The sequence below is a fragment of the Hyperolius riggenbachi genome, chromosome 6 (genome assembly GCF_040937935.1).
Source record: "Hyperolius riggenbachi isolate aHypRig1 chromosome 6, aHypRig1.pri, whole genome shotgun sequence".
NCBI lineage: Eukaryota > Metazoa > Chordata > Amphibia > Anura > Hyperoliidae > Hyperolius > Hyperolius riggenbachi.
Window position 1 is genome coordinate 295,224,271 of NC_090651.1, and position 18,883 is coordinate 295,243,153.

An 18,883-nucleotide genomic window follows, 5' to 3' on the forward strand; every position below is an offset into this window, starting at 1 on the left:
GGGGGCTTGTGCTGCTCACCTTTCCTGTGGTGTTGTTCGTGGCTGGGGGGAGGAGGAGAACTTACCTGACATCACTGAGGAAGAGCAAGACGAGATGGCTAGTACAGCGTCATCCGACTTCGTGCAGATGGCGGCTTTCATGCTGTCCAGCCTGTTGAGGGACCCCCAGATAAAAAAACTTAAGGGGAATGACCATTACTGGGTGGCAACACTACTAGACCCTCGGTATAAGCACAAAGTGGCAGAGATGTTTCCAACTTTCCAAATCACCAGAAGGCAGAAAGGATGCAGCACTTGCAGAACAAGCTGGCAACTATGCTTTACAGTGCGTTTAAGGGTGATGTCACAGCACAACGGAATAAAGGTGCCAGTGCCAGTAATCTTCCTCCTCCTCCCATGTCCACGCAGGCAAGGACAGGATTCTCCAGCGATCTCATGATGATGTTGGACATGCGGACATTATTTAGTCCAACGCCTCGCCTTAGCCATTCCGGATCCACTCTCCACCAACGCCTCGACCAGCAGGTAGCTGACTACCTGGCCTTAAGTGTGGCTGTAGACACTCTGAGCAGCGATGAACCCCTGGACTACTGGGTGCGTAGGCTTGACCTGTGGCCAGAGCTGTCAAAATTTGCCATCCAACTTCTGTCTTGCCCTGTCTCAAGCGTCCAGTCAGAAAGGACCTTCAGCGCAGCTTGCAGGGTCGGACTGGGACACTGGGGACCCACCAAAGAAATTTCAACCTGGGGCCCACACGTCCCATGATTGCAGTGAAAAAAGGGGCGTGGTCATGCACCGGAAGGTGGGCGTGGTCATGATGTATTATGGACAGGGACAAATGTACATGATCTTAGCAGCATTGTAATTCAGAGACACTGCTGCCCAGCAAAACTTTGTATAGAGTCCCCTCCTTCAATATAAAGTAATGTCCTACTTTGCAGAGGTTGCGACCGCAGAGGTTGCAACCGCAGAGGTGTCCTTGGGCCAAAGGGGCCCCGAAGGGCCCTCCCTCAACTACAGTATTACCTCTCTGTTGGTCCTGTGCTCATAATAATCACTTCTATAGATACTTTGAACAGTGGTAATCATTAACAAGCTATTTCCCATCCCCTTCTTGCACCTCTGACACTGTAGTTGCCATTGGCAGGTTTTGGTGCATCGTATCAATTGTTATGTATAGAGTGCTTGGGGGGCCCCATTGTAAAATTTGCATTGAAGCCTACAGCTCCTTAGCTACGCCACTGCTCTCAGCATGAGTAATTACAGCACCAAGAAGAGAATTTTGTGCTGCAGGCAGCAATTGGAGCTCTGTCAGAAAAGGAGGGGGGCCCACCAGAGACCAGGAGGCGGGCCCACCGAAGGAAAAAACTGTACTACTGTGGCGCAGTCCGACCCTGGCTGGAGGCATTGTCAGTGAGAAGAGAAGTCGCCAGGTCACAAAAGTGTTCAATACCTCACCTTTATCAAAATGAATGAGGCATGGATACCGGAGGGCTACTGTCTACCCGAAGTCAGTGCCCAAACACAGCATCTCTGCCTGCACGCCGTGTGATTGCCTTCTCCGCCACTACCAACAGGGTCCAGGACTCCGGGTGGATTCCTGAATTTTTAAGGCCGCTGCTAGCATGTACATGCCTGCCTAATTTTTCTGGCTGCGCTGCGGCTGCAAGAACAAAACAAAAGGCATGTACAGTACATGTGTCAATTCCCCTTCGTGATCATTACCTTACCACGGTGAAGGGGCTTGCATATGACAATGAAGCAATGACTGGCTAAATGAGTGTGTTGGGGTTGGGGGGCACACCAGACCCAAGAAGATAGATAATAAGGTCGTTGCTTCATTGTGGACAGACCAAATTCGATCAGCTGGACACTCAGTCACTGTTGTTCTGTCATTCAGCTACCTCAGCCCAACCATATGGACTTAAAAACCGCCATCGTCTGCACTCTCGTTGTTGTTTGCGTTGCGTTACACAGTGAGTTTAGTCTGTCAGTGTGAAGCAGTACACTAATTACACTACTTGATTGATGTATACACATGCAAGATGTTTTAAAGCACTTTAGGCCTGCAATTTAGCAATAAAATGTGATTACTGCCCTTAAACCCGGCTGTGCGTCAAATCCGGATTTTTCCCCAGGACTTTTGGCGTGTATCCCACTCCACCATTGCCCCCCTCCAGGTGTTAGACACCTTGAAACATCTTTTCCATCACTTTAGTGGCCACAATTAATGTTTGTAGTTTTGAAGGTTCGCCTGTCCATTGAAGTCTATGGTGGTTCAAAAGTTCGTGTTGGAGGTTCGGGAACCCAAAATCGGAGGTTCGCGACAACTCTATTGCTATATTCCTAAACCCATCCTTTTTCCCCTTCAATGACTCAACAGCAGTCTTTGCCCACCTTTTTGACTTGAAGTAAAGGTGCCCATACATAATTTGATTTTCCTGATTGATCGACCACCACTTCTAATCCCAGCAATGGCACTACCTCATCTGCACAGAGTTTGTATGTTCTCCTCATATCTGCAAGGGTTTCCTCCGGGAAATAATAATACTAAGATGTTTATGTGTTCTGTTTGTCATTTTATTACTTTGTTTTTTACAGGAGTTTCTGGAGACTGGAAGAACCATTTTACTGTGGCTCAGAGTGAATATTTTGACAAAGTTTATCGAGAGAAAATGAAAGACCTCAACATGTCTTTTTACTGTGAAGAAGAGTGATTCATATAAGTATAAATATTGCAATAAACAGAGATGAGACAAGATTTCCCTGTTTTTGCTTCATTATTACTAGATATGTGAGGAATACACAGGCAGCTCATGGATAAATTATTAGCTGGATACATTATTAGCTATAGGCTTACTATACAGCAGTGGTTCTGGATGTGCAGCCTGGCTTTCAGGAAGACCCAACACCATTGTCCAAATCAATTTCAGGCCCCCTGCGCACTGCAAATCCGATTTGCGATTTCAATTTGCGTTTTCGATTTTCCCGGGATGCTATCAAAACAAATAGAAAACCGCAGAAAAAACGCAGCATGCATTACCAATTAAAAATCGGAATCGCATGTAGTGTGCAAGAGGCCTCAAGCTTGTTTTTTTCCGGTAGAGTAACAAGACAGGCAAGTTACATGTTGAGTTTCAAGGGGTTCAGATAGATGGCTGATTAGGCTTGTAAAAGAGAGGAGGCTTCTCTTGAAATGTTGCATGTAACTTGCCCTCTTTCTACATTTATTACTATTCCTGTCTGAGGGGAGTGAACAGAAGCACGTCACAATTTCTTGGTGGGCTCTGCAAATCCCATTGCTGACCTTGCCTTGCTTTCAGGGGCATAAAGAGATGATTTTCACATTAAAGAGTAATACATCATGGGAAACATCAGTTGCCCACTTAAAGGTGAATTATCCCAAATACCTGCTGTTTTAAAGTGTACCTGAGCTGAGGCGGGCAAGGGGGTCAGATGGGACACAGAAGCATGTCCCCTGCTCTATGCCATGCCTCTGTGTCCCCTCTGCACCACTCTCAGCTACCCATGCGCCGTACTGTGACCCCCAGAAAAAGATGACAAGCATCTAACTGGGGAGGGGCATTCCTTGAGGGAGAGACACTCCTGCAAAAACACCCCCTCTTAAGTCCATCTTCACCCATTCCCCGCCTGTTACAATACCTGTCACCGGCGGTCACGTGCGCGCATTCCTACGCGCGCGCGCGATCGCGCATTGTCTTTTATGATAGCTGGGCGTGTTCCTAGGAGCCGTTGCGCCGCGCACACGCGTACTGGCGTCCGCGTCAGCGTGCATGCGTGCGCACGTGCGCACACGCACGCGGGCGCATGCGCGAGGCGCGTCATTCGGCGCCAATTTTGAATGTTGTATTTAAGCAAGCTGCTGGAGAGGCCCAGTGCTGTTTCTTCTGATCAGCTTGGTGCCAGTAGACGCTGGAGCCTTGTATTGATTTATAATTTACCTGTTGCCGACCTTAGCCTGTTCCTGACTTACGATTATCGCCGCCTGTCCTGACCTCAGCTTGTTTATCGATTACGCCTGTCTTCAGCCTGCCCTGACCTCTGCTTGTGACCTCATCTACGATTGATATCCGCCTGCCCCGACCTCGGCTTGTGACCCCGACTACGTTGCTGCCTTCAGCTCCTGTATCTGACGCACTGCAGTCTCATCTGTTCTCCAACCCACTGTGGGATTTACCTAAGCGCAACCTGGTGGGCACTAGGCAGCGAAGTTCCCACTTCCCCCTCAAGGGGTTGTGGTCCTGCTTCCCCCTCAAGGGGTTGTGGGTGAAGACCCGTGGTCACTTAGACTCTGCGCTTGGGTGGTCCATAAAACACAGTGGGGCGGTCAACAGCCTCCACGTCCAGATCTTCATAACAGCAAGAAACAGCCATAAAGATGTCCACAGGAGGGGCTCCTGCTAATACCACCATGGAGGATCTCTGTCGTTTGGTGTCCGAACTCTCTCTTTCTGTCCGTGAGGCTCAACAAGGTTATGCACGTCTCGAGACTCAAGTACAAGCTATAACTACCAGTCGAGTACAAGCTAGTCCTCCAGTACAACCTGTTCTGCATCCCGTTACCGTTGTTCCTGAACCAAAGATTCCGCTACCTGACAGATTCTCTGGGGATCGCAGCAAGTTCCGCCAGTTCCGCAGTGCTTGCTTATTGTACTTTTCCCTCAAGCCACGGAGCTTCTCTGATGAAACAATTAGGGTGGGCACTATCATCTCACTACTTCAAGATGAACCACAGGCCTGGGCCCTTCGTCTGAGAGAACTACAAAGCCCTCACCTGGCCAGTACAGACTCCTTGTTCAAAGCTCTAGCTGAGGTTTATGATGACCCCCGCCAAGCTGCTTCCGCTGAATCTGCTCTATGTAATCTTACACAAGGGAAAAGACCAGTCGAGGATTATGTAGCGGACTTTCGAAGGTACAGTGTTGACACCGACTGGAACGAGGCTGCACTTAAACATCAATTCCGCCTCGGTTTATCAGGACTACTGAAAGATGAACTAGCTCGAGTCGGCATTCCAGCTACCCTTAACGAACTGGTATCTCTGGTTATCCAGATCGACAGGCGCCTACGGGAACGCAGAGCCGAGAGGGCTGGGGGTCTTCGACCCATGTGGGGGCCAAATAGCTCGTATCTGACATCCAGTCCTCTGTCTCCAGAAGTCTCTACTCCCACTGCAGCTTCGGCTGATGAACCTGAGCCTATGCAGATAGGTCTGGCGCTTCCTGCTCTTTCTAATGAAGAACGTCAACGAAGACGCCAAGCTAATCTCTGCCTTTACTGTGGGGCCTCTGGTCATTTTCTCCGCAACTGCCCTGTCAGGCCCATAGGTGAGGAACAGTCTCCATCCCTTGTTCTAGAGTGTCCTTTGCCTGCTTCTGGGTCTTATGTATCTCTTACTCTGTCTTTGCAGGCGCCAAGAAGAACATTAGAAGTTGACGCAATAGTTGATTCTGGAGCTTGTAGTTGTTTTATCGATTCCACCTTGGCTCACCAATTACAACTTCCTCTAAGAACTAAAACCAAGTCATTAAACATCTGCTTGGCAGATGGTTCAAAGATCAAAGATGGGCCTATAACACAAGAGACTTTACCTACCTTGATCACTACATCCTCCTCCCATTCTGAATATATCATCTTCGATTTGATCACTTCTCCGTTATATCCGGTTATTCTGGGTATGCCATGGTTACAAGCCCACAATCCTATGATCGACTGGCTCTCCGGCAAGATTTCCTTCCACTCTCGCTACTGTTTGCAGGCTTGTTTATCTCCTTCCTCTGCTGTGATGTGTTTGAAACAAGAGATTTTGGAGTTTGTTCCTGAAGTTTATAGAGACTTTGCCGATGTTTTTGATAAGAGGGGAGCTGATGTATTACCCCCGCACAGAATTTATGACTGTCCTGTTGATCCTCTTTCCGGAGCTAAGATCCCGTTTGGTCGAATCTACCCGCTAACTGAGCCTGAGCAAGCCACGTTGAAAGCATACATTGATGAAAATCTCCAAAAAGGGTTCATCCGTCACTCCACCTCGCCTGCTGGTGCCGGTATATTTTTTGTAGAAAAGAAAGACCACACCCTCCGTCCTTGCATAGACTATAGAGAACTCAATAAAATAACTGTCAAGAATCGTTATCCTCTGCCACTGTTTCCTGAGATTTTCCAACGCCTCCGTTCTGCTCGAATCTTTTCTAAGTTAGACCTTCGAGGAGCATACAATCTGATCCGCATCCGAGAGGGAGACGAGTGGAAGACTGCCTTTCGACCCAGATACGGTCATTTTGAATATCTTGTAATGCCGTTTGGACTCTGTAATGCTCCTGCCACTTTCCAACACTTCATTAATGATATTTTCAGAGACATTATCGACCAATATATTGTTGTTTATCTTGATGACATCCTTATATTCTCTCAAGACATTTCCGAGCATAGACAACTTGTTAAACGTGTCTTGACTCGCCTACGCACCCATGGTCTCTATGCCAAACCAGAAAAATGTGTTTTTGAACAAACATCAGTTCACTTCCTGGGACTTGTCATCTCCGCGGAGGGGGTGGCTATGGATCCTAAGAAAGTATCCGCCATCTTGGACTGGCCAGCTCCCATCGACCGTAAAGGAGTTCAGAGGTTCATAGGGTTTGCAAACTTCTATCGAAGATTCATTAAAGACTTCTCTGCTATTGTATCTCCACTGACTCAACTTACCAAAGTCAACTTACCATTCTGTTGGAACCTAGAAGCTCAAGAAGCCTTTGCAAAACTGAAAGACAAATTCATCTCTGCTCCAGTTCTGACTCATCCTGATCCTGCCTTGCCTTTCGTGTTAGAAGTGGATGCCTCTGAAAATGCTATTGGGGCAATCCTGTCTCAACGTAATGATCCTAAAGCTATATTACATCCTGTTGCTTTTTTTTCTCGCAAATTGTTACCGGCTGAGAAGAACTATGACGTAGCTGATCGGGAGTTGCTGTCCATTAAAGCAGCTCTGGAGGAGTGGCGTTATTTGTTGGAAGGGGCCAATAATCCTGTTCTAGTTCTGACCGATCACAAGAATTTAGAATATCTTCGTTCTGCCAAACGCCTCAAACCACGACAAGCTCGATGGGCTCTGTTCTTTTCCAGATTTGACCTACATATAACTTACCAGCCAGGCTCCAGAAATATTAAAGCTGATGCATTATCCAGAATGTTTTCGGAAGAGACTATGCAAAGCAAACCTGAAACTATTCTCCCCTCCAATTGCTTCTTGTTACTACAGTCTGATCTGATAAATACCATCAAAGAAGCCTCTAGCAGTATTGAGCCTTGCAGAAAACTAGGTCTTGCCCGTAAGGAAGGGTTTTTTTTGCATAAGGATAACATTTTTGTACCTGACCAGGCTAAGATTACTGTGCTGGGCCACTGTCATGACAATTTACTTTCTGGCCATTTTGGCATTACTAAGACCGATCTATTAAGAAATTTTTGGTGGCCTAATATGTTTCAGGATTGTAAACAGTATGTGTTATCCTGTCCTGTCTGTGCCCGTTCTAAGTCTTCTAGGGAGAAACCTTGGGGTCTGCTCAAACCCTTACCCATCCCTTCCCGCCCCTGGGGTATGATATCACTAGATTTCATTGTAGAGCTACCTTCCTCTCAGGGGTTTAACTCCATTCTGGTGGTGGTAGATCGTTTGACCAAGATGGGCCATTTTATTCCGATGAAGGGCACTCCTACCGCATTAGAAACGGCTGAGGCGTTTATTAAGGAAATTATTAGATTACATGGGGTACCAGATGATATTGTTTCAGATAGAGGGGTGCAATTTACGTCAAACTTGTGGAAAGAATTATGCAGATGTCTGGATATTCATGTGTCTCTCTCCTCTGGCTATCATCCCCAGTCTAATGGCCAGACGGAGAGAACCAACCAGACTCTAGAACAGTACCTTAGGTGTTTTACTTCTGCCTCACAAGAAAACTGGTCATCCCTGCTGTCTACTGCTGAATTTGCATATAATAATTCTACTCATTCTGCTACCAAGCAATCACCATTTTTTGCTAATTATGGGTTTCACCCCGTTTCTCTACCCAATGTGTTTCCTGAATCGTCTGTTCCTTCTCTACAGGATAGATTGTTATTTTTAAAGGATAATATCAAAAATGTTTCTAATGTTCTGTCTCAGACTCAGGTTAGAACAAAAAGGATTGCTGACAAATCCAGGAGGGAATCTCCTTCGTTTAAACCAGGAGATCTTGTTTGGTTATCGACTTGTAATTTGAAACTGCGGGTCCCATCAAGAAAGCTTGGACCTAGATTTATTGGGCCTTATCCAGTTAAAAGAGTTGTTAATCCTGTGGCTATTGAACTTGTGTTACCTGATACTTTGAAGGTTCATCCTGTCTTTCATGTGTCTTGCTTAAAATTGCATTTTCAGGGTTCCTGTTCCAATCCTCAGTCTCCTCCTCCGCCTCCGGTCCTGGTGGATGGTTGTGAGGAGTTTGAGGTCGAAGCCATTTTAGACTCCAAGATAAGATCTGGCCGATTGTTTTATTTAGTAAAATGGAAGGGTTATGGGGTGGAGGAGAATTCTTGGGAACCTGCTACTGGGATTCATGCTCCTAGGCTAATTAAGAATTTTCACTGTAAATTTCCGTGTAAACCGGCTCCAAAGGGCACCCGGAGGTTGCCCGTGGGGGAGGGGCAATGTTACAATACCTGTCACCGGCGGTCACGTGCGCGCATTCCTACGCGCGCGCGATCGCGCATTGTCTTTTATGATAGCTGGGCGTGTTCCTAGGAGCCGTTGCGCCGCGCACACGCGTACTGGCGTCCGCGTCAGCGCGCATGCGTGCGCACGTGCGCGCACGCACGCGGGCGCATGCGCGAGGCGCGTCATTCGGCGCCAATTTTGAATGTTGTATTTAAGCAAGCTGCTGGAGAGGCCCAGTGCTGTTTCTTCTGATCAGCTTGGTGCCAGTAGACGCTGGAGCCTTGTATTGATTTATAATTTACCTGTTGCCGACCTTAGCCTATTCCTGACTTACGATTATCGCCGCCTGTCCTGACCTCAGCTTGTTTATCGATTACGCCTGTCTTCAGCCTGCCCTGACCTCTGCTTGTGACCTCGTCTACGATTGATATCCGCCTGCCCCGACCTCGGCTTGTGACCCCGACTACGTTGCTGCCTTCAGCTCCTGTATCTGACGCACTGCAGTCTCATCTGTTCTCCAACCCACTGTGGGATTTACCTAAGCGCAACCTGGTGGGCACTAGGCAGCGAAGTTCCCACTTCCCCCTCAAGGGGTTGTGGTCCTGCTTCCCCCTCAAGGGGTTGTGGGTGAAGACCCGTGGTCACTTAGACTCTGCGCTTGGGTGGTCCATAAAACACAGTGGGGCGGTCAACAGCCTCCACGTCCAGATCTTCATAACACCGCCCCTCTGCGCTCTGTGCTCTGTGATAAGACTGTCGATAGTAATAACATTATTAGTTAAAGTGGATCCGAGAGGAATTTTACTCATTGCATAATTGTGTTCCTTTCCTATTGTTTATAGGACATTCCTCAAGCCAAATACTTTTTTGTTTTTGTTTTAATACTCTAATTCCCTATAAACAAAACAAGCCTCGCCCACAGCTTTTCAGAGAGCCTTGGCATTTTCAGACAGTAGCAAGGGCTCATGGGAGCTCAGTCTGGGCAAGAGGAGGGGGAGGTATTACTAGCCAGAAATTTCAGAGGCAGAGGGGAGGAAGGAGGAGGGATCAGGTTCTTTTCACAGGCTGAGTGCTGAAGATGCAGATATGCTTGCCTGTGTGTAATGTTTACAAACAACATGTTTTACAGGAAGAAATAATCATATTCTATTGAAGCTGCTTGCAGCTAGATTTGTTGTGTAAACTATCCAAACTTTAGATAAGATATATAGACAAAGTTACTTGTTATAGTTAGTTTTTCATCTCGGATCCGCTTTAAACTGCAGTGTAGTAAAACAACCACAAGATGTAAATGTGATGATGATCTCTATGGCATTGTTCTTTCCTTTATTCGATCTCTGTGTTCCTCTCTGTTCTAAGTAAGCTGCATTTCCTGATGGTGGTGTATGATTTACGTGTACATATTTTTCTACAGTAAAGTGTTCTAACTTGTTATACTGGATGCCTGCCTATCTGCATGTACAGACCAGTCAGCTCCATCAGAGACAAACAGAGCCAGAGCTGTAGCTTCATGACCCTGTGGTCACTGAGATAGAAAGCACTGAATTCTTGGCCACAGGAGTGGTGGAGAAAGGCAGTAGTTGAGGCTACCTGATCCAGCTAGTCCCCCAGATCAGGCAATATGTTTTGTTTTAATTTTTTTTTTTGTTAAAAAGTTCCAGCTTGGGTTTTGCTTTAAGAAGGCAAAATTACATTTACAAATGTGAACAACTAGTGTTTACGGGAAAATTTTGGTTTGGTCTTTATTCTGCTAGTTTTAAAGTGGACATAAAACCATACAGACCACACCGAACTTGAACAAATGAGAAAGAGGGAATTTGACAGTAAACAGCACATGCAGTATAGTGAAAGTTGTTGTTTACCCAGGAGTAGTACCCTCCATTACATTATACTGGATCTGGTTTTCGGCTTTCCCGTACAATGCCTCAAAGTTATAGTGCTTTCAATATAACATATCTTTCCTTTTGTTCTTCTTCTCTGTTCTGGTCTCTGTTGTTAAGGGGCCCATACACCTAACGATTTTCCCGCCGATATACAGCCGATCCGATCACAGTAATCGAATAGGCTGTGAAATCGCCGCGCACACCGCTGACAGAACGATCGATTTTTGTCCGAAATCAATCGTTCCCATCGATTCCCGTTGAACCGTCCGTGCGGAAGATTTTCCTCGATCGCCCGCAGGTCGGGAGTGAGCCAATAGCGCTTTCGAATGCCCGACGACCGACGCAATACAGTGGGTATACATTACCTGCTCCGGCCGGCGCGAGTCCCCTGGTCTCTGCTGTCTTCTTCTCTGCCCCGGACCGTTCCTGCAGCTACACAGAACTTCCTGTCCCGGCAGGAAGTTTGAACAGTAGAGCACCCTCTACTGTTTAAATTTTCCCTGGACAGGAAGTTCAGTACAGGGGAGGACTGGCCCAGGGGGACGGGGGGCAATTGCCCCCCGGGCCGCCCGAATCTTAAGTAATCAGGGCCAGCTGCTGCTATACGCAGCAGCCGCAGACATACCACAGGTGACAGGTTCGCTGTGGGGATCGCAACCTCGCGCGATATTTCCCGGCAAGTTGAAGTATCCAATCAGAGAAGGGGCTGAGGCAGCCGGCCGTGGTGTGCCCTTGTGTGTGGCTGCGGCGGATGTGAGCGGCACAAGAAAACAAATAGCTTAGGTCCTCTCCGGCCCGGTGGGTTGACCCTGCTTGACTCTGCCTGGAGCTATTGCCGCCCGCAACGTGCTGCTGTGCCTGCGGTGTCATCGGAGTGAGCTGTCTCACTCTTCAGCTTTCTGTGCTGGGGGGGCTGGGGGCCTGGAGCTGTGGCTACGAGTGGGTGGCTGGATTGGCTGGAGGAGTCAGACACAGTCCTCCCCTGTGCTGCTGTGCCTGAGGTGTCGTCGGAGTGAGCTGTCTCACTCTTCAGCTTTCTGTGCTGGGGGCTTGGAGCTTGCGGCTACGAGTGGCTGGCTGTCCTGGCTGGAGGAGTCGGACACTCGGGGGGGCTGGGAGTCGGAAATGCCACCTATAGCTGCTTGCTGCTGTGGAGGAGGAGGAGGTGTAGGACTGAGGAGACAGGAGGATAGAGGAGGTCGGGTCCAGGTCGCCAGAGGAGAAGGTGGTTTTTATAAATTTTGTTTCTGTACGTCTTCTCCCTTCTTGTCACTGAGTTACTCACACTTTGCTGCCTGCCTGCTACTGCTGTCAAATTCAATTCTCTGCCCAGGCCAGTGCCCTCTGAGTTTTTTTTTGTGTGATAATCATCCCCATTCTGACCCTGGCCTGAGGGGGAACGTTTTTTCTTCTTGTGGTGTGATTGGCGGCAGGGGAGGGGGGAGGCAGGCAGTTAGGCACTGTCAAACAGGTAGTTGGAAAGGGGGGGGGGGTAGGTGTCAGACAAGTAGTTTGTATGGTGGGCGGGCAGGAGTGGGGTTAGGCATCACCAGGTAGGTAGGTTTGTGTGTGTGTGTGTGGGGGGGGGGGGGTTGTTTTAAAGGAGTTATCAGGCATTTTTAATGAAATAAGTGCTACTTACCCGGGGTTTCCTCCAGCCCCACGCTCCCAGCATGTCCCTCGCCGCAGCTCTGCAGTCAGCCATTCGCTGCCGTTGCCTCCCAGTCCCCGGCGATGGCACCAGTCCGACCTGGATGTCGGCCTGTACTGCGCCTGTGCGAGCAGCACTGTCAATCACCGCCACGTGGACCGGAGTGTACTGCGCAGGCGCAGTAGTTCTGCGTCTGCACAGTACGCTCTGGTCCATGTGGCGGTGATTGACAGCGCCGCTCGCACAGGCGCAGTCGGCCTGACGTCATCGCCGGGGGCTGGGAGGCAGCGGCAGTGAACAGCTGACTGCAGAGCTGCGGCGAGGGACATGCTGGGAGCTTGGGGCTGGACGAGCCCTGGGTAAGTAGCACTTAATTTCAATTAAAAAAAAAAAGCCTGATAACTCCTTTAAGGTTAGGCATCAGACACAGACAGGTAGATTGTGCGGAGAAATGGGGTTAGGCATCAGGGGGGGTGTGTGTGTGTGTGTGCGTGCGTGCGTGCGTGTGTGTCTGGGGCTGTTAGTCATCACAATTTGAAGATTTGTACACAAGAAAGATATGGCTTTGGGCTGGGAATGCCGTGAAACGGGCCTCTAGTTTGTGTTGTCCTTCCAGGCCAAAAGGTCCCAGTCCTCCCCTGGTTCAGTAGCTGCAGGAACGATCCGGAGCGGAGAAGAAAACAGCAGAGACCAGGGGACTCGCGCCGGCCGGAGCAGGTAATGTATGGGGGGGGGGGGTCAGCTCCACAGATTGTGATTGGTTTCAGGCTGAAATCGATTCACAATCTGTTTGCAGTAAAGGTAGCCATACGATCCCTCTCTGATCAGATTCGATCAGAGAGGGATCTAGCTGTTGGTTGAATCTGATGGCAAATCGACCAGTGTACGGTCAACATTAGTGTTCTGAATGCTTGGGCTGGATTTGCTCTGATGCATCTGCTGTTATCAGTTCCTAGTGTGATGTAATCCTGCTGAGAGTATACAATGAGGACATGATTGTAAGCCAACAGAGTGCTTGATCACCGGGAAACACTTTGAGGATAATGCATTACTGAAGCACTAGATGGCAGTGTTCCCTCATTGGAAAGAAAGCCCCTATCAAAATTTAGGAAATAATATATGGTGTGCATTAGAGATGATCAATGAGATGTAAATATTCCCAGGTTCATGCAAATATATGTGCATTTTTATGCAAATATATGCAGCTGGAAATTGATCAATTTAAACCAGGGTGCTACTTAATTGGTCCATTTTCGTGCTGCATATATTTGCATAAAAATTTGCGTAAATTGCATAAAACAGTGTCTGCAAAAGGCAATTCACAGATCGCTGCACTGATTGCCAGCAAACAGCTGGGAATTTTTTATGTTATATTTCCTTAAACCTTGTACTGCCGTGGACATCTATAGGTATCCTGAGTTTTTGCGTACATATGCCTGGATGCCTAAAGGTAGTTTAATACAAAACTACTTCCACCTGCAGCAGACATATGCTCTCATGTGTCTGCATGAAGTTTGCATCCTGCAGAGGACCCTTTGTTGTAACAATCTTATATCTGACCATCCTATATAACTGGGAAGCATTGAAAAAAAATGATAATTGTCTCGGCAGGCATTAAACAGTATTGAAGTATGATATGAGATTAATACGGACAGTCAACCCCTTCAGCCTATCTGGACGGATATACTCGTCCAGATAGGCAGCACTAACTGCCACTGGCCCCGCGCGCTCCCGCCGCCTTCTGTTAGCCCGAGGATCAATGAATGGGAACACAGTTCTCATTCATTGATCTAAGTCCCCATATGAAAGACCGAAGGCTTTTATGAAAAGCCGCATTCTTTCTAAGTTCCACGTCCTCCCTTCAGTTCCAGTAAGCGAGAGCACTAGCTTACAGAATAAAAAAACAAAAACATTTCTGAGGCTATCTTGTGGCCTAATGCTAAAACTACATCTACATACATTTAAAATATATATATATATATATATATATATATATATATATATACAATCAATTACATTTAAAATTAACTGTTTACCTTCCCACTCCAACAAAAACCCAAATAAAAATTTTAAGTAAAAAAAAATTACAATTAAAAAGAAAAAAAACAACAACATAAATAGTTACCTAAGAGTCTGAAATTTTTTAATATGCTTTTCAAGAGAGTATATTACTATTATTTTGTAACTATTATTTAAAAAATGCACCTTTATTTAGAAATAAAATATTGCCACCATACATTGTTCTAGGGACATAAATTAAATGGTGTAATAACCAGGTCAGATGGGCAAATAAAATATGTGGGTTTTAATTATGGTGGCATGTATTATTTTAAAGCGATTATGACCGAAAACTGAGACATAATTATTTTTTTCAATTTTTTTCTTAATATTCCCGTTAAAATGCATTTAGAAAAAAATAATCCTTAGCAAAATGTACCAACCAAAAAAGGCCTAATTGGTGGCGGAAAAAAACAAGATATAGATCAATTCATTGTTATAAGTAGTTATAAAGTTATTGGCGAATGAATGGGAGGTGAAAGTTGCTCGGATGCATAAGGTGAAACAACACTGAAGGCTGAAGTATTAATGTCCCTCAAAAGTGTATCCACATCTTCTGTGGATTTTGGTCCAATATCAATACTCTAATTAATGAAATTCTTCAAACACACTTGATACTCTCACCCAGTGCATTTTTATTAGGACTGCTAGACGATTCTCCGCCTGGTAAACACCCCCAATATTTAATCAGAATACTATGTTTTTATGCCCGCAAAGAAATCCTCCACACTTGGAAATCTGATAAACCCCCATCATGCCCTTGTATCGTCTGACTTATAGAAGTCGAAACTGCCCTCAAAGATTTGAGAACATTTGGGCCCCCTGGTATGATAATTTTAAGGGCTCTTCCATCTGGCCCGGATGACTAATTTGAATAACTTCACTTCTCTTTACGCTTAATAAATAGGCATTTTAACCCTACTTTAAAGAGATTTTAGCACATGGAGGCTTGCACTGGAGACTCTGGACTTCCAACATTTTGCTTTTCTTCTTCTTCTCTGTCTTCCTCTCTTCTTCCTCTTCTTTATTTCTTTCTAACTACTCTCCCTTCCGGTCACTGATATAGCTCAAGATACAAGTGTTGACGCAAGAATGTATGTAATAACTAGCTCTATTGCCGATACTGGTCAATGCTCTCTTTATATATGCGGTCCTCTACATATGATGTATTTCCTACAATTTACTGTTTACGGTTTATGACCAATACGTTGTTATCAGAATAGCTTATTAACTAGATGCTGTATTAGTGACAACTCTTTTGTATTACCCTTTTTTACAGCACATGTTGTACTTGTTTGTACTTGTTATGTGTTAAACTAAAATAAAATTGAATTGTTAAAAAAAAAAGTGTATCCGGCAGACCATGTAAGGTCTAGGCGGTAATATGGGGACTTTATTCTGATGTGAAGTCATGCATATTGGGTGATTTTGTTACTGCTGTAAAATTTGTAAACTTATATACTTTGTGACGGTTTGTTAAAAAACAAAAGTGCATTTGTGTGTGTTTTAATATGTTGTAATAAAAATCAATGATTATATTGGTTATCAAATGATTTGACTCAATACTTACCCATTTAAACCAGGTACTATCTAATCAATTTGGATTTCCCTTAAAAACCCCTAATATATATATATATATATATATATATATATATATATATATATATATATATATATATATATATATATATATATATATATATATATATATATATATATATTGGTGTGAAAAACCATTTGCCCCCTTCCTGATTTCTTATTCTTTTGCATGTTTGTCACACTTAAATGTTTCTGCTCATCAAAAACCGTTAATCATTAGTTAAAGATACCATAATTGAACACAAAATGCAGTTTTAAATGATGGTTTTTATTATTTAGTGAGAAAAAAACCTCAAAACCTACATGGCCCTGTGTGAAAAAGAAATTGCCCCCTGAACCTAATAACTGGTTGGGCCACCCTTAGCAGCAATAACTGCAATCAAGCATTTGCGATAACTTGCAACAAGTCTTTTACAGCGCTCTGGAGGAAATTTGGCCCACTCATCTTTGCAGAATTGTTGTAATTCAGCATTATTTGAGGGTTTTCTAGCATGAACCACCTTTTTAAGGTCATGCCACAACATCTCAATAGGATTCAGGTCAGGTCTTTGACTAGGCCACTCCAAAGTCTTCATTTTGTTTTTCTTCAGCCATTCAGAGGTGGATTTGCTGGTGTCTTTTGGGTCATTGTCCTGCTGCAGCACCCAAGATCGCTTCAGCTTGAGTTGACGAACAGATGGCCGGACGTTCTCCTTCAGGATTTTTTGATAGACAGTAGAATTCATGGTTCCATCTATCACAGCAAGCCTTCCAGGCCCTGAAGCAGCAAAACAACCCCAGACCATCACACTACCACCACCATATTTTACTGTTGGTATGATGTTCTTTTGCTGAAATGCTGTGTTACTTCTACGCCAGATTTAACAGGACACGCACCTTCCAAAAAGTTCAACTTTTGTCTCGGCGGTCCACAAGGTATTTTCCCACAAGTCTTGGCAATCATTGAGATGGTTTTTTTAAGCAAAATTGAGACGAGCCTTAATGTTCTTTTTGCTTAAAAGTGGTTTGCGCCTTGGATATCTGCCATGCAGGCCGTTTTTGCCCAGTCTCTTTCTTATGGTGGAGTTGTGAACACAGACCTTAATTGAGGCAAGTGAGGCCTGCAGTTCTTTAGATGTTGTCTTGGGGTCTTTTATGGCCTCTCGGATGAGTTTTTTCTGCGCTCTTGGGGTAATTTTGGTCGGCCAGCCAGTCCTGGGAAGGTTCATCACTGTTCCATGTTTTTGCCATTTGTGGATAATGTCTCTCACTGTGGTTTGCTGGAGTCCCAAGGCTTTAGAAATGGCTTTATAACCTTTACCAGACTGATAGATCTCAATTACAGTACTTTTATTCTCATTTGTTCCTGAATTTCTTTGGATCTCGGCATGATGTCTAGCTTTTGAGGTGCTTTTGGTCTACTTCGCTGTGTCAGATAGCTCCTATTTAAGTGATTTCTAGATTGAAACAGGTGTGGCAGTAATCAGGCCTGGGGGTGACTACAGAAATTGAACTCAGGTGTGATAAACCACAGTTAAGTTATTTTTTAACAAGGGGGGCAATCACTTTTTCACACAGGGCCATGTAGGTTTTGAGTTTTTTTTCCTCACTAAATAATAAAAACCATCTTATGGTATCTTTGACTAATAGTTAATGGTTTTTGATGAGCAGAAACATTTAAGTGTGACAAACATGCAAAAGAATAAGAAATCAGGAAGGGGGCAAATAGTTTTTCACACCACTGTATATATATACTGTATATATACTGTATATTATTATTATTATTTTCTTTTTTACATCAACAACTGTTGACTAAATATCACGCCAATATTATCATCTGATTACTCGCAGTACACATCAGGACATATCCTGCCGTCAGCACAATTAACATATATGTGGAGTATCCCTTATCATACTAGCCCGAACTTTGAACACTACATTTGACTTTACTTTATCATCTGAGCGAATGAACTTTCCTGTCCTCATGTACTATGAGTTTTCCTTTTTTGCACACTTCCCCACTCCCTAAGGAGGTTGTACTAAATGATTTCTATGCACATTATACTGAGTTTTTGCCTGCGGTTTCCATTAGTATGTGATTATAGAAAATATTTTTGGACAGGTGATATTTGCTAAGCACATTTCTTGAGGTTCTCGGGTTTGTTCATTGCATTCATTTGAGTGAAATGTTGCATAGATACATGAGACGTTCAAAACACAACACAATCATTCAGGACATCCAGCAACACAGTTACACTTATATACATAGCTGATGTGTGGTTTGACACATTACCAATATACATACATGGTCGTTTAATGCAGTGCAACAGAAACTGAAAAACCTTGGGCGGTCCCTGCCCTTGAGAACATATAGTCTCTATAGTATGGGGGAATGCGGAGGAGACAAAGGCATTAGCAGATGAGGCAGTAAACCTCCAATGCTGGTTATAACAAATTATAAACTTGGAGAACATTCAGAGATTTCCAGGCTTGTAACATGATGGAAAGGCTGTGGAAGAGAATTCTAAAGGAGAGGTGATGCTTGTGAGAAGTCCTGGATGTGGGCATGAGATGAGGTGACCAGGCTGAATGACAAAACAGTCTCATGGGGGGAGCAAAGGTTCCAGGAGGGAGAAACAGCTCATTTTGGTGTGCGGCGCTGAGCGCCGTCATAGCAGCAATGCTATGCTGCGTGCTCCGCGTAACGGTAATTCCGGCTCTGGTGGTTGCCAGACCCCGAATTCCATCTCCCTCCGTGTTTCAACAATTTGGAGGAGGAATAGTATTTAATGGCGCCGGGGAGTTTAGAGTCAGCAGGGAGAGCTGTCATTCTGAACGCCTTGCGCCGAACTGCCCGGAGCCCACATGAGATGTACTCCCAGGAGGGATGGTATCTGGAGATTGAGGAGAAATGTATGGAGGTGACAACTATAAAGAATCGACAGAAGAAGATGGTCATCACAAACAGTAAGGCCGTGTTTCCACTAGGGGTGATATACTGAA

The 18,883-nt window shown here is 45.3% G+C and overlaps 1 protein-coding gene across 1 annotated transcript in view; it reads left to right on the forward strand.

Annotated features, from left to right (window-relative positions):
• The window catches only part of LOC137521617 (sulfotransferase 2B1-like), a 56,955-nt gene extending 54,194 nt beyond the window's left edge, over positions 1 to 2,761 (forward strand). The window contains exon 7 of the mRNA XM_068241097.1: positions 2,602 to 2,761. Within this exon, the coding sequence (XP_068097198.1) occupies positions 2,602 to 2,717 (116 nt within the window). The 3' untranslated portion in view covers positions 2,718 to 2,761. The remainder of the gene's footprint in view (positions 1 to 2,601) is intronic.
• The last annotated feature ends 16,122 nt before the right edge of the window (positions 2,762 to 18,883 follow it).